At 40.3% G+C, this 16277-nt stretch overlaps 1 protein-coding gene across 1 annotated transcript in view; it reads left to right on the top strand.

Moving 5' to 3' along the window:
• Positions 1-16277, top strand: part of ltn1 (listerin E3 ubiquitin protein ligase 1) — a 122375-nt gene that overhangs the window by 69902 nt on the left and 36196 nt on the right. Inside the window, exons 15-18 of the mRNA XM_067992747.1 lie at positions 5542-5695; positions 5988-6189; positions 12818-12974; positions 15657-15764. Of these exons, the coding sequence (XP_067848848.1) occupies positions 5542-5695; positions 5988-6189; positions 12818-12974; positions 15657-15764 (621 nt within the window). The remainder of the gene's footprint in view (positions 1-5541; positions 5696-5987; positions 6190-12817; positions 12975-15656; positions 15765-16277) is intronic.

The following is a 16277-nucleotide window of genomic DNA, read 5'->3' as shown; positions in this document are numbered from 1 at the left end:
AGAGGTAGTGTCAATTATACCTCTGGAAGTTGATCAGAAAATCCAGCTCTTCTCTGAAGAAGGGATAGCCACTTGAGGCAGACAAAAACAAAGCTAAACTAGGTGAAAGGAAAAATGCTTTTTAAATTTTTTAAAATTTGAAATGGTAGGTTTTAAATGGAAAGCATAGTGGTACATTGAAAAAAACAAGTATCATCCACCAGTTTATTACAGTATAATTTGTTGATATTTTTTGGCACAGCAATTTCTAATATTCTTCAAAATATTTGAATGATGTGACCCAATGATTTTGGAATTACAATGCCCCACTAGGTGAATCTGTCATCAGGATATAAATTAGCATTCATTCTAACAGCTTTCAGTTTAATTAAACAGCTGATTAACTCTCAAGTTCTAGAGGGATGGTAACTGTGTTTAAAATAGGTATTTTTTGTTTTTTAAATGATGCAACTAGAAATTCTATCAAACAACTAATGCAGGGGAGAATCAGACAGCTGTATTAACCATCTGACACTTAAATCTGCTGACATTTGCGAATCTGTGCGTTCTGCTGACACTTTGTTCTTGTGGTTTGGTAACCTTGTAATTACCTTCCAAGTCTTCATTATTTTTAATTTTTCTTTTGTATCTGTTTATACAATCATCCATGAAGTAATGGTGTGAAATTGTGCAGGTTATTTGGTTAATCAATAGTATGGTTATGTTTTAAATTTCTGGATAGTGATCATTACAGCCTCACTGTGTGCTTCTGGCCTGTGCAGTAAAAGTAAGAAAAAATCTATTTTTCCTTACAGAAAGCACTTTTTTTTTTGAAGTGTAGTGACAATCCAATTTTGATTATTTTTATTTGTAATAGTTTGTAAAGTGAAAATTAGATTCGACAGGAAGCAATTGTGGGCACTTTTATAATAGCGTTTTCTATATTTGTGAGGTGTGTGTAAAATCTCTAGTATAGGAAAGCATGGGAGGAGAAAAGATCATTCAGTCCATCAAATTCATTCTTTACATAAACCTTCTACAATCTATCCTATCATGGACTTTACTCCCACCCATTTAATTTTTGGAGGGAATGCTCTACATAAAACTCTCAGATCCCCAAAGATAATCAAGTAAAACTGAAGCGTATTTATTGATTCCCTGCATCTCTACTATTCAGCTCTGACTTACTGCCTTCTGCAGAATAGCCATTAAATCCTTGTGCTATTTCTTAGCCCATCGGCTTAAGATCTCTTTGAATCTTCCTGATAAAGCCCACCCTTGAACATCCATCTCCTCCAATTTCCACTAAATCTCTATCCTCTGCTTCTTACCTAAGGTCCTTAGCATATCATCACCTCCCAGCTTCCTATTTGAATCCCTTCAGTCTGTTTTCTGCCCTATCTTTAGCACTGAGGCCATCCTCGTCAAAGTCACCAACAATATCCTCAGTGATTGTGGCCATGGCACTTTTCCCTCCTTGTTCCCTTGACCTCTCTGTAGTGCTTGACACAATTGGTCAAGCTATCTTCATCACCACCTATACCTCATTTGCCCTTGTGTGGTTGCACTCCTACCTATCCCACCATAGGTAGCATATCTTTAATAATGGCTTCTCCTTTAGCTCCCACACTGTCACCTCTGGAGTTCCCTAAGGATCCATCATTTTTTTAAATGATGCATTCCTATCTACACGCTGCCCCTCAGTGACACTAGGTCAGCTTCCATGTGTATGCTGACGACACTCTGCTCCACCTCTCCACCACTTCTCTTCACCCCCTGCCCATCTTATGCTATCGGGCCACCTGTCTGATGAGCTGTGAATGAGCCTATTGCTGAAACCCTTATCCAAACTTTCTTTACCTCCGGACTCAATTTCGCTAATGCCCTTCTTGCCAGCCTCCAGACTTCCACCTTCTATAAACTCAAAATCATCCAAAACTCCACCATCTGCATCCTGTCCCATACTTCGCCCTGCTTGCCCATCACCTGTGTCCTCACTGGTCTTTGTTGGTGTCCTATCCTCAAGTGGATAGAATTTGAAGTCCTCATTGACAGATCTCTCCCCAGTCTCACCCTCCCCTATCTCTGCAACCTTTTCCAGCCTTGCGTCCCTCCTATGACCTCTGGTACTCTGTCTCTTGCCTCCTATGTATCCCTCACTGCATCTGCTCCTCTGTTCATGTTAGATCCTTCAGTTTCCTTGTCCCTAATCTTTGGGACTCTCTCCCCCAAATTCCTCTGCCTCTCTACTTGACTTTCCAACTTTAAAAGCTTCATTAAAACACACCTTTTCAACCAACCTTTCAGTCACCTCTCCTAAAGCTCATGCAAAGGCTCAACACCTGCTCTCTTTCACCTCTGAGAAGCACTTTGGGATGTTTTACTGCATAAAGCCCTATAAAAATGCATGATGTGGAGATGCCGATGATGGACTGGGGTGGACAAATGTAAGGAATCTTACAACACCAGGTCCAACAATTTTATTTTAAAATCACAAGCTTTCGGAGATTATCTCCTTCGTCAGGTGAGTAGTGAATGAGAGCTTCTCAAATCGCTTATCTTATATTAGGCTGGGACACCATCACACCAATCAAAGGTGTCGTTGGTGTTCAGACAGGTTAGCCACGGAAAACAGTAGGTCCCAGTATGCTGAATACACATTGTGTCAAATTACACAGACAGAGAGAAAGAGACCCGAAAGGCAGAGAGAGAGAGAGAATTTTCAGTTGTATTAAAAACAGATAACTTATTTTTCCCTTGCTGGTGGGGTTACGTGTAGCGTGACATGAACCCAAGATCCCGGTTGAGGCCGTCCTCATGGGTGCGGAACTTGGCTATCAATTTCTGCTTGACGATTTTGCGTTGTCGTTTGTCTCGAAGGCCGCCTTGGAGAACGCTTACCCGAAGATCGGTGGCTGAATGTCCTTGACTGCTAAATTGTTCCCCGACTGGGAGGGAACCCTCCTCTCTGGCGATTGTTGTGCGGTGTCCGTTCATCCGTTGTCGCAGTGTCTGCATGGTCTCGCCAATGTACCATTGTCCGGGGCATCCTTTCCTGCAACGTATGAGGTAGACAACGTTGGCCGAGTCACAGGAGTATGAACCACTTCCACCCTAACCACGTCAAAGAGGCCATCCCCTATGGACAGGCCCTACGAATACACAGGATCTGCTCAGACGAGGAGGAACGCGATGGACACCTACAGACGATGAAAGACGCCCTCGTAAGAACGGGATATGACGCTCGACTTGTCGATCGACAGTTCCGACGGGCCACAGCGAAGAATCGCATAGACCTCCTCAGAAGACAAACACGGGACGCAACCAACAGAGTACCCTTCGTCGTCCAGTACTTCCCCGGAGCGGAGAAACTACGCCATCTTCTCCACAGCCTTCAACACGTCATCGATGATGACGAACACCTTGCTAAGGCCATTCCCACGCCTCCACTACTCGCCTTCAAACAGCCACCCAACCTCAAACAGACCATCGTTCGCAGCAAATTACCCAGCTTTCAGGAGAACAGCGTCCACGACACCACACAACCCTGCCACGGCAACCTCTGCAAGACATGCCAGATCATCGACACAGATATCACCATCACACGAGAGGACACCACCCACCAGGTACATGGTTCATACTCCTGTGACTCGGCCAACATTGTCTACCTCATACGTTGCAGGAAAGGATGCCCCGGAGCATGGTACATTGGCGAGACCATGCAGACACTGCGACAACGGATGAACGGACACCGCACAACAATCGCCAGACAGGAGGGTTCCCTCTCAGTCGGGGAACACTTCAGCAGTCAAGGACATTCAGCCACCGATCTTCGGGTAAGCGTTCTCCAAGGCGGCCTTCGAGACACATGACAACGCAAAATCGTCGAGCAGAAATTGATAGCCAAGTTCCGCACCCATGAGGACGGCCTCAACCGGGATCTTGGGTTCATGTCACGCTACACGTAACCCCACCAGCAAGGGAAAAATAAGTTATCTGTTTTTAATACAACTGAAAATTCTCTCTCTCTCTCTGCCTTTCGGGTCTCTTTCTCTCTGTCTGTGTAATTTGACACAATGTGTATTCAGCATACTGGGACCTACTGTTTTCCATGGCTAACCTGTCTGAACACCAACAACACCTTTGATTGGTGTGATGGTGTCCCAGCCTAATATAAGATATGCGATTTGAGAAGCTCTCATTCACTACTCACCTGACGAAGGAGATAATCTCCGAAAGCTTGTGATTTTAAAATAAAATTGTTGGACTATAACCTGGTGTTGTAAGATTCCTTATAAAAATGCAAGTTGATATTTATCATCTAGCCACATAGCTTGGGATAATGAGCAAATTTTATAACCTTTATACAAGTATTATCTTCCAATTGTTTATGGATATTGGGCTGGAAATTGCTTTTAAAGTAATGTGAGCCTAACAGCGCTCACCGTTATTAATTGCAAAATCGAAGAGCAAACTCTGGCGACCGCACATGCGCAGTCAAATGTGAAAATCTGGAACTTGCTCTTCCTGTTTGCTGGCGATCTGACAGCTTAGTGCTAAAGGGACCTTGCTGGCTGCAATCAATGGAATCAATAGACCAGCACCAACTTGCTTTCCTACCCAGCTGGGAACTAACTAATCTTGCCACAAAACAAGTACACTCAGTTATATCAGGTCTAAACTAACTTTTAACGGTGTGGTAAGAGTTAATGACTGCCAAACAACTAAAAAATAACTTTTCAAAACTTGGAATCTCATTACTCCTGATTTTAATAGTTTTTGGACATTTAAAACATTTTTAAAAATGTTTTCCTTCTGTCTCTTTTATCTCAATCTATTAATCTTATCTCCTTATTTTGCTTTCTCTATGTCATTTTATAATACATTTACTACCTTATTGAGCACATCCAGGTTTTTAGTCTGCAGTTTGTGAATGAACTGCACTTCCTGGTTCTCACAGCGTGGCTTGCTTCAAGCTGATTGGTTGAGGGGCCTTAGCGATCCTTTCACCCGGGAAAGAATGCTAATGTTATTTGAACTCGCAGTTCAAGGAAGTTGCCGCCAAAAAGAATGCGATAACTTAGTGGGTGACATTAAATCTAATGAGCAGCGAGCACTGCTGGTTCACCGCTCAGATCAATTTCCGGTCCAATGTGAACATTAGGAGACATGGAATGGACCACTGCTCTGTATTCAGAGTTATTTCCCTGTTTGGCATCACGTTTCCTATTGGCAGTGCAATTTTCAACTAGCTAACCGATTTGCCATCAGTTCCATGAGCATTTCACTTTTAATAATTTCAAATATCTTGTGAAAATCCAAGTAAATTCTATCCATTAGATGGCCCCATTAACTAATTTAGTTACTTCCTCAAAGAAGTCTTACTATAAACCTGGAAAATCACCTGAATTAAAGGATTAGCAAACAATGAAAACAGTGATGTTCTTTCTGGAATTAATCTAAAATCATATTTTTTGCATAAGTTTGCTTTATTGATCACGTAATTCTTTAAGAATTGTTTGCAGTTGATATACATTAACATCATTTTTTTCCCCTGTAAAGCCTCCAGGTGCTTCTTTCCTGCATTTATACTTTGCTCGATAATCTTCTGAAAGCAGCTCAACCTCAGCCTCTTGGTCATCTCATAACATTAGTTGAATGCATGGTTCCAAACAATTCTGAATGGGAAAATCTGAGGCAGAAACTTACTCCACAGGTAAAATATACAGCGCATGATGTAAACTTGCACTAATTTTATAAGCATATGCTCTTTTTTTTTCTGGATAATCCTTTAATGTAATCACTAGATGTAGTTTGCAATTTTATTCATTGAAAATGTAGCTTCAGCCACTGTCTCCAAGAATGAAAAATTACCTACTGTCCCTGCAGCGACCTAACATGACACTGGAAGTTCTACTGTATAATTAAAAATAAAGTGTATTTCTTGATAACATCTAAAAATGTTATGATAAATAGTTTTCAAGCTTTAACGTGTGCTTTATTCACAGTGGCTGAGTAAAGTGTTGCTGAAGGAACAGTTAAGTCTGAATCGGGATACCTTGTGTGCTGGCACCGATATTTACTCTTCTGACAAGATACCAAATCATTTGTGTACTACAGCGTTATTAAGCCAAGTGCTGTTGCAGATACTAGATGGCAATGTCTTCAGTGAACAGGAAGAAATTCATTCTGTCATATCTACATCACAAAGTAAGTTTGTATGTGAGTAAAAATAAATAATGGATGTTATGTTGTTAGATAATTAATCACAGTTTTAAATTATGTATTAATGAAAATACACTTAACCTTCTTGGGCTACAATCTATTCCATACTGTATTTAAGAAAATGCTTTGATATTTATAATAGGATAACCTAAAAAGCTTGTGGAATAATATTTACATTGGTTAATCTCTAATACTGCAGTTCTCATAATATGGTGCTGGAGCCACATACAGTCAACCTTCTCTTTATAGGAAGAATTGCAGTTTAAAAGAAAGAAAAATGAAAATTCCTGTGTTTTAACTGAACATTCCCCATGTAATAGCTACTTTTTTAGTGTTTTTACTACATATTTATCATCTATTCTAATGGATTAATGCTGTTAACCTACTTTTCTGGTCACTATTACTGCTTTTCACACTCTCAAACCCACCTTGGTTCACAGATAGAATCAAAATGTATTACCAGAATTTGAAAGCAATCCTCGTGATGAAATTCCTATATCCTGGAACTACACAATTCCACTTAACATTTAGACTGCCTTCACATCCAGAATAATGACTGTCTCCCTAAACTGAACAGAATTATAAGTTTTCATCTTGTACACTGGTGTCAGAAACAACGTTATCACCGTAATATTAGCCCAAAGCTACAAAATCAAAGACTTAATTTTAATTGGAAATAAAAAAAAATTCTTTTCACCCTGTCATCCTTTTTCCTCCCTTTCATAGAATCATAGAATGGTTACAGTACATTCGGCTCATTGAGCCCGTGTCAGCTCTTTGTAAGAGTAATCCAGTTAGTCCCATTCCCCCACTCTTTCCCCGTAGCCCTGCAAAATTTTTCCCTTCAAGTATTTATCCAATTCCTTTTTGAACACTACAATTGAATGTGATTTATGAAAGGGAAATCATGTTTGACAAACCTATTGGAGTTCTTTGAGGATGAAACTAGTATAATAGATAAGGGGGAGCCAGTGGATGTGGTGTATTTGGATTTTCCGAAGGCTTTCGAGAAGGTCCCACATAGGAGGTTGGTGAACAAAGTTAGAGCACATGGAATTGGAGGTAATATACTGGCATGGTTTGAGAACTGGTTAACAGACAGAAAACAGAGAGTAGGAATAAATGGGTCTTTTTCAGGTTGGCAGACTGTGACTAGTGGGGTATAGCAGGGATTGGTGCTTGGGCCCTAGCTATTCACAATCTATATCAATGATTTGGATGAGGGGACCAAATGTAATATTTCCAAATTTGCTGATGACACAAAAGTAGGTGGGAATGTGAGTTTTGAGGAGGATGCAAAGAGGCTTCAAGGGTATATAGATAGGCTAAGTGAATGGGCAAGAACATGGCAGATGGAATATAATGTGGAAAATTATGAAGTTATCCACTTTGGTAGGAAAAACAGAAATGTAGAGTATTTTTAAATGGTGAGAGATTGGGAAATGTTGATGTTCAAAGGGACCTGGCTGTCCTTGTACATGAGTCATTGAAAGCTAACATGCAGGTGCAGCAAGCAATTAGAAAGGCAAATGGTATGTTTGTTATTACCAGAGGATTCGAGTACAAAAGTAAAGATGTCTTACTGCAACTATATAGGGCCTTGGTGAGACTGCACCTGGAGTATTGTGTACAATTTTGGTCTCCTTACCGAAGAAAGGATATACTTGCCATAGAGGGAGTGCAGCGAAGGTTCACCAGACTGATTCCTGGGATGGCGGGATTGTCGTATGAGGAGAGATTGAGTAGACTAGGCCTGTATTCTCTAGAATTTAGAAGAATGAGAGGTGATCTCATTGAAACATACAAAATTCTTACAGGGCTCAACAGGGTAGATGCAGGGAGGATGTTTCCCCTGGCTGGGGAATCTAGAACCTGGGGTCACAGTCTCAGAATAAGGGGTAGGCCATTTAGGACTGAGATGACAAATTTCTTCACTCAGAGGGTGGTGAATCTTTGGAATTCTCTACCTTAGAGGGCTGTGGAGGCTCAGTCATTGAGTACATTCAAAACAGAGATCGATAGATTTCTAGATATTAAAGGCATAAAGGGATATGGAGATGGTGCAGGAAAATGGCTTTGAGGTAGAAGTTCAGCCATGACCTTGTTGAATGGCGGAGCAGGCTTGAGGGGCCAGATGGCCTGGATGGCCTACTCCTGCTTCTATTTCTTATGTCTCTGTTCCTGCACCCCCTTTAGAATTGTACTATTTAGTTTATATTGCCTCTCCTCATTCTTCCTGCCAAAATGTATCACTTCATACTTCTGTGTTAAATGTCATCTGCCATGTGCCTGCCCATTCTACAAGCCTATCTATATCCTCTTGAAGTCTATTACGATCCTCCTCACTATTTACTACACTTCCAAGCATTGTGTCATCTGCAAATTTTGAAATTATGCCCAATACACCCAAGTCCAAGTAATTAACATATATATCAAAAAAAGCAGTGGTCCTAGTACCGACCCCTGGGGAACACCATTGCATAACTTCCTCCAGTCCGAAAAATAACCGTTCACCACTACTCTGTTTCCTGTCACTTACCCAATTTCGTATCGATGCTGCCACTGCCCCTTTTATTCCATGGGTTTCAATTTTGCTGACAAGCCTATTATGTGTCACTTTATCAAACGCCTATTGAAAGCCCATATACACATCATCAACTCTCTCTGTTACCTCATCAAAAAAACTCAATCAAGCTAGTTAAACACGATTTGCCTTTAACAAATCCATACTGGCTTTGCTTTATTGATCCACATTTGTCCAAGTGACTATTCATTTTGTCCTGGATTATCATTTCTAAAAGCTTCCCCACCACCAAGGTTAAACTGAATGGCCTGTAGTTGCCGGGTTTACCCTTCAACCTTTTTTTGAACAAGGGTGTAACATTTGCAATTCACCAGTCCTCTGGCACCACCCCCATATCTAAGGAGGATTGGAAGATTATGGCCAGCACCTCTGCAATTTCCACCCTTATTTTCCTCAGCAACTTAAGATGCATCCCATCCGGACCGGGTGACTTATCTACTTTAAGTACAGCCAGCCTTTCTAGTACCTCCTCTTTGTCAATTTTTAGCCCATCCAGTATCTCAACTACCTCCTCTATGACTTTGGCAGTATCTTCTTCGTAAAACAGATGCACAGTACTCATTTATTACCTCAGCTTTGCCCTCTGCCTCCATGCGTAGATCTCCTTTTTGGTCCCTAATCAGCCCCACCCGTCCTCTTACTACCCGTTTACTATTTATATGTCTATCAAAGACTTTTGGATTCCCTTTTGTTAGCCACCAGTCTATTCTCATATTCTGTCTTTGCCCCTCTTATCTCCTTTTTCACTCTTCCTCCATGAATCCATGCTGGCTGTTCTTGGTTAACCCACATATATCTAAATGTTCACTAATGCTATCTCAAATTATGGATTCTATTAGTTTGTCCACAATTAATATTAGACCATCTGGTCTATAATTACTCAATTTATCCTTCTCCCTTCTTGAACAGAGGTTTTGCACTGGTTGCTCTCCAGTCCCAATTTGTATACTTAGAGGATTGAAAAATTGTGGCCAGAGTCTATGCTATTTCCTCTCTGACTTTGTGGAACAGGCTCGATGGGCTAAATAGCCTACTCCTGTTCCTATGTTTTTTCAACAGCCTAGAGTGCATCAGTGCATCCTCTCCTTAACCTGTCCAGCAAGAAGCAATCTGGAGATTACCGCCCTTGAAGTTTTGTTTTTCAATCTAGCGCCTTATTCCTTAAAATGCCCTCTGCAGGACCTCAAACATCTGTGTCATTGGTTCTACCATCAACCATGACTTTTGGCTGCTCTCCCTCCCTTCCCAAAAATGTTTCCACCCATCCCATGATGTTCTTCACTCAGGCATCAGGGAGGCAACACACCATTCAGGACTGCTGGTCACAACTGCAAAAAAGACAATCTATTCCCCTGATTTTAAAATCTCTTACTACTACCACTCTCTTATTCTTGCAGTCCACCTGCCTCACCCCCCCCCCCCCCCCCCCCACCGATAGTCCTTTTCTCCACATTGCCACAATGTTGTTTAGGACCATCCTTCTGAGTTACTCTCCACTCATACTTGCCCAACATTACATATCTGTTGGACAGATCCTGGGCTGCAGAGACTACATTCTCAACGCATAATGGAAATGTACTGCCCCAGGTACACTAAGGAGCCAAGGTGGCCTGCATATCGCATACCACATCAATCATAAGAGTTCCCTCGTGCTGCTGTCCCTTTGGCTCTAACCTAAAAATATAGATAGTATTAGCCTGAACTCCCACAGCATCAAAGAATGAACCTCTGCTTACTGACTTCACAGCAGTATTAATTATAGAAAAACTCCTATCCAACTGCACCTCAACACTGTTCTCTATCTGAGGCTAAACACCACATTCTCCTGGCCTCTCACATTCCACTGACCTCACTGAGCTTGATCTCTCCTTGCTCAGCTCATTACTACTTAACTTAGACAATAGCTCAACTCCCATGGGGGAAAATAGCCAATCAAAGAACAGGTAATCACACCGCCTATTTAATTAATTAACCTATTACCCGCTCAAACCAGCTCACAGATAAGACACCAACTATACCATTTTTAAAACAGATTCTAGTATTGAAAAGCTAAAATGAAGTAAAATAAATTAAATCAAAATACAGTAAAATAAATGAAAATTTCAGTACTCCCTTTGATGCTGAACTCTACGCTCTCCTGGCCTTGTGCCTCTTGCAGCTGAGGACTGATCTTGTTACTCGGATCATATTTATGTTATCTTAACTGCTTGCTGGGTTTTCACTAAAATGGTCGCCCACTGATACATTGCTCACGTGATTATTATTCATGTGTGAGCCTTGACTTTAAATGCCAGCAGGCTATTCCATAATTACAGCTGAACACATCCTGACCTCACCTGACATTCATCGAGTTGCACTTCCAGGAACAAGAACTTTGGAAAATTTTTGCACCTCCGTAACCCAGAGATATTAAGACTAATTTCAGCACTCCTAACAGTCTAGATCCACTAACTCAGCACAGACTGGGATCCAACCTGGAACCTTCCTGGTCTTTATGACTTCAGCTATTTTCTGAATAAACTTACATTGAGGAGCTGCTACATCTCTTTGGATTATTGAAAATCCAGTGCACATTGTCTCTTTTACCCCATTGCTTCTCACCAGATGTGTCAGATGACTAAAGTTGCCACAGCAGTTTTGGTTCTCACAATGACTGCTAATGTTAATAAAATAACTGCTTTACAGGATGTAGGACCTTTGTTTGCAATAGTTGACGTTGTAACATAACCACTTTACAGGATGTAAAATCTACTTGCCATGTTGAAGAAGTGAGTCATCTAACACTTAGCAGTTCTAGCTAATGATACATCAGTTAGCAGAGAAGGGCTGATCAGTCACCAAGTTAATTGCCTTTTGCAAAAGCAGATTATTTCAGTACATTGACTTTTTTGAAAAGGTTTTGCAATATATTAAGATTATCTTTAACATACTGATTTAAAATGAATGGTCTTTTGCACGGTTATCGTACGTTGTGTTTTATAATCGGGCATCTGTTTGCTTGCATTTATGTTTATTCATTGCTCCTGTATGTTGAAGCAAAGAAATGATAGGAAGTTAGCAGATTGCATGGTAACCTTCTCAGACACGCCCCTTTAAAACTGCCTTACGTCATTCCATTGTGTAATTTCTTCTTTTATTATTGTGCTCCCCATGTCATATTTGATTTGTTTTATGATTTTTCTTCTATCTGCTCCATAAAACTGCTGTTTCTATGAGTAAGAGAATCATGTAAATAGTACCACATCCATGTTAATCCTATGAGCGCACATTGAGTTCAACAACAGTATTTTTGCTGTTGAGGCTTGAAAAATAAACGAGTTAAAGCAGAGGCCTAATGTCTCTGGAGTACCATGCCTCAGGTGTTGAGCCTGCTCTGCTGATTTCCCAGTGGTCACCACGATAGATTTTAAGGATTCACACTACTTTCTGTGAGAGTTTGTAGGCCATTGGCCAACAACCTTCCCTACACGAATGTATTCCAACATCTGCCACATACTACCTAAATGACCTTATTTTACTGGCTGCACTTATTTTCATGGTACTGATACAAGACTCTTCATGAGACCTTTGTAACTGTCTCCTCATCCAATGATTTGTCACCAATCCACTTCAGGTCTCAAGCAAAATGTTCCCTCCTATCATCATCTCTGATATCCCTGTCAGGTGGGGTGGGGAAGAATATGAGTTTAGTTCATTTTCATTCACTATATTAAAAATGATTTGTTGTGAAAGTATACTTGGAGAGTTAGTAGATGTACTGTTTATACTTAAGAATGTGGCATGAATCACATTTTGAAGCTTTTGTATATATTTCATGTTGGAGATCACGATCAATTAGATTGTTTAGCTTTTGCTTTTAGATCGGTGCAGCTGATCTGACTTGGTTTGCTGCTCTAAAAATGTGACCGCATTATTACAATATTGTACAATGTTGCATTTAAATGAAGAGAATCTTGGCATGTCTGAGACTTTTATTTCATATGCAGAGGAATTATGGAACCTCTCACGTTTTGTTTTTGATTTTGCTAGTTGCTGCAGAGATGTTTTACTCCTTACAGTGGTGTGAAGAAATGAAAGATTTTTGTCCTACTATTTCTAAATACCATGAGCTGCTACTTCAATTTGATATTACACATGAGAGACTAAGGAAAGCCTGCAGCACATTGTGTGAAACTCTCTTTAGCAGGTAATCAAACTGATTCTGTGACTCAACGTATATTATATTAACTTTTATAAACTATATTATTGCATTGTACTATGGAATCTAATAATTAAGTTACAACTTCATGTGTGTAAACTTGTAAAAATATGTTCATTACCAGCAAAGGTAAAAATGCACATGTAACTACTAGTAATATTTTGTTGTATTGTTTTGAATGTTGATTAAGGGGCAGCTAATTCTAGTGTGAAAAAGAGGTGAGATTATAAGAGAAAAAGTAGTGAAATTGTTGAGCAGAACAAATTCACTATGGTGAGATACAAGCAGGCAGAGACAGGGACTGTGTATTTGACAGATGACACAATGGCCTAGATTTTCCTGGAGACTTCCTGGAGGGTGGGGGCAGAAAATGGAGTGGAGCTCGGTTCCATTGGATTCTGCCCCATGGAGAGGTGGCCGGTAAGGAGAGCTATAAGCAAATCTATTGACTCCCTCCCCCACCATGTTACCGGGATCTGGCTGGGGGAGTAATCTGGCTAGCCACGGATTTTCTACCCGTGCGTGCTGAGGGCAGATGTGGGTTACGTTATGGGCCTAGTAAAGGTCCCAGAATGCTGGAGGTAGCAGATATTGGAGGGGATCAACGAAAGGGATGGCTCGATAGTTACTTTGGAATTGCAGAGATGAAGAGGTGCTGCATCAGAGCATCAAGGTGCCACTCTGACATTTTGGACCTCATTTGGGATGGATGCTGCTGTTGCCCCCTTACAGACACAATGCACCCACTCCAACCATGTTGATGACCCTGTCACTGCAACTTGAAACACGGTCAGTGGTCTTCACTTTGAATAGCTGTGGGGTCATTGGAATTTTAGCCCCTTAGTCTTTTATGGAATATATTCACCTCATGGAGTTTTTTTTTTCATTTGTTCTTTCGGTCTGTGTAACTTTAGCATGGCCACCCATCCCGAGATCTTCTGAGATGGTGATGGTGGCTCTTCTCAATGATGGTGCTGCTACAATGGTGCTAGGTAGGGAATGCCATGATTTTGACCCATTGACAATCAAAGTACAGTGATTATATGCCCAAATCACAATGGAGTGTGGCTAACCGGGGAACTTGGAGATGATGTTATTCCCATGACATTGCTGCCCTTGTCCTTCTCAGTGATGGAGGTTATGGGGCTGGGAGGTGCTGTTGAAGTAATCTTGACTTCTGGTGATGTACTGTAATTTTTGTATGTCATTAATAAAAAGAACATTACTGTAGGGGGAAATACTTTTTGTAATGTGAACAATAATTCTGTATTAACAACTGTCTGGTTTTGCTATGCTCTCAGCCAGTAATCGATATATAATGTGACTCTTGGCTCCTGATCAGCATGTACCAATGATAAAGATCCTAAAAATGTGTTTTTGAGACACTGCTTAACTGAATCCAGCAATAGTATCAACTGCACATATCCAATATCTCAATGTCTTTTTGATCTGCAAAGATACTGTTCAGTACATGATTATTGTTTACACGATGCCTGGAGAAAATGGAAACTGAGGGATATAACAGAATAGGCACTTTCAGCATAAAGCACCTCTTTCCTCTCCCTATACCCAAATTCTCCTTTAATAATAGATTAATCATAACAGTGAGTTGGGTTATGTTATTAAAATATATGTCTAATAAGCTCCCGTGGTTGCGTTGATCATTATTTGGTCACAAGACAGAAAACAGATACGTTGGGCCAGATTTGCTGAAAAATAACGGCATCTGAATGATGAACACCGTTATTAATGCACAAATTGGCCAGCAACTTGTGGTAAGGAAGAGATACCCCGTGAATTGCAAATCGGCACAAGTTGCTGGCCGATTTGCGCCGCTCCGCCGTTAGCTTCGTGAGAACGGCATCTCGCACTTAGCGTCCCTGTGATTTTCATGAAGTTGCTGCATTTGCACGTTAATTGCCCATTAAACTCGCCACAGAAAGTTAACTAATAATTAATAGGCAAGTACCCATTTGATGATGTTATTCACCAAGGTCCCAGATGCCCTGTTACCCTTGCTGTGCCGTTGTCAGCTCGCACTTCCAGCAACTGCGTGGGCAAATTTTTTAAAAACCTAAACGTGCACAAACAAGTCTAACTAACTGGGTACGCTCCGAGATTTCCCACTCCAGCAAAATCTGGCCCAATATAAAATTAGGGCAGTTATTACTTTTATGAAAATAACATTTTTGTTTAAAATAATAATTGTTTGTATGGTGACATTGATGAGATTTTAAAAATGAATCTCTGGTAGAAAGGAGAAAATGTAACATTTAAATCCCAATATGTATCTAAAGAATATTGAATTTATAAAGAGAAGTAACAACACCTGTGATGATGCTGAGTGAAATCAAAGTTCACTGGAATCAACATAAAAACCTTAATAATCCCCATTTACTGATAAATTACCTCAAACCAGGCACACTTTATTCCTCAACTATATTTGATCAATTGAGTAAGTTAAACTTGTACATTACAGGAAGGAAATTATCTTAATTTTTTTTGTAAAGGAACACATGAACAAGAGTAGGCCATTCAGCTCCCGAGCCTGTTCCACCATTCAATTTCCTCAACTTCATTTACCAGCCTTTGCTCCATATCTCTTGATACCCTTACCTAACAAAAATCTATAAGGACTTGTATTAATTTTTAAAAAATTCTTCCAAATAGATCACTAGACAGTGGATTACTCTGGGCTTTAACTGCTTCTCAGTTTATTGCCCAAACGAAAGCGGATGGTGGTTGTGACCTAAAACGAATGTACATTACAGTGGAGAGGTAAGGGTTTGACCTGGTTCAAGAAGCTTTAGTTCAGTTATTGTTTAAAGTCACATGTAATGTTTCCCTACTTTTATTGTTAACATGCTGTCATCTTGAGGGTAGAGCTGTATTGGGTGTATTTCCTTATTTGTCTGAAAGAATCCATTATGGATTCAAAATTCTGTATTTCACCGAACACTAATGGATCTTCCGTGGTGTTGCTTATGGTGTGGCGGAGGATATACTGGTTTATAAGGACCAACAGAATTATACTGCATAATAACAGTATTCACTTATAAGGGACTTGTCCCTTTATGGCCATTAGGTCTAATTGTTATAACATCCTACGGTCACTTAGAAGCCAATTGCACTTCGCACATCGTCACTCCCGAGGGCAGTTAGTTATTTTCTGTTGCTGGGGAAGTTTCTCTTTGGATTTGAAATGACTTACTTTTATTTTTTTTTTTAAAAATTTCTTTTCTAATAAAGACACTCTTAAAACTTTTATTTATTATAATATTTCCATACCTA

Source organism: Heptranchias perlo, chromosome 11, assembly GCF_035084215.1.
Source record: "Heptranchias perlo isolate sHepPer1 chromosome 11, sHepPer1.hap1, whole genome shotgun sequence".
In the NCBI taxonomy this organism is placed as follows: Eukaryota; Metazoa; Chordata; class Chondrichthyes; order Hexanchiformes; family Hexanchidae; genus Heptranchias; species Heptranchias perlo.
Note: the sequence above shows the minus strand (reverse complement) of the source record. Positions and strands in the feature narration are given on the sequence as shown.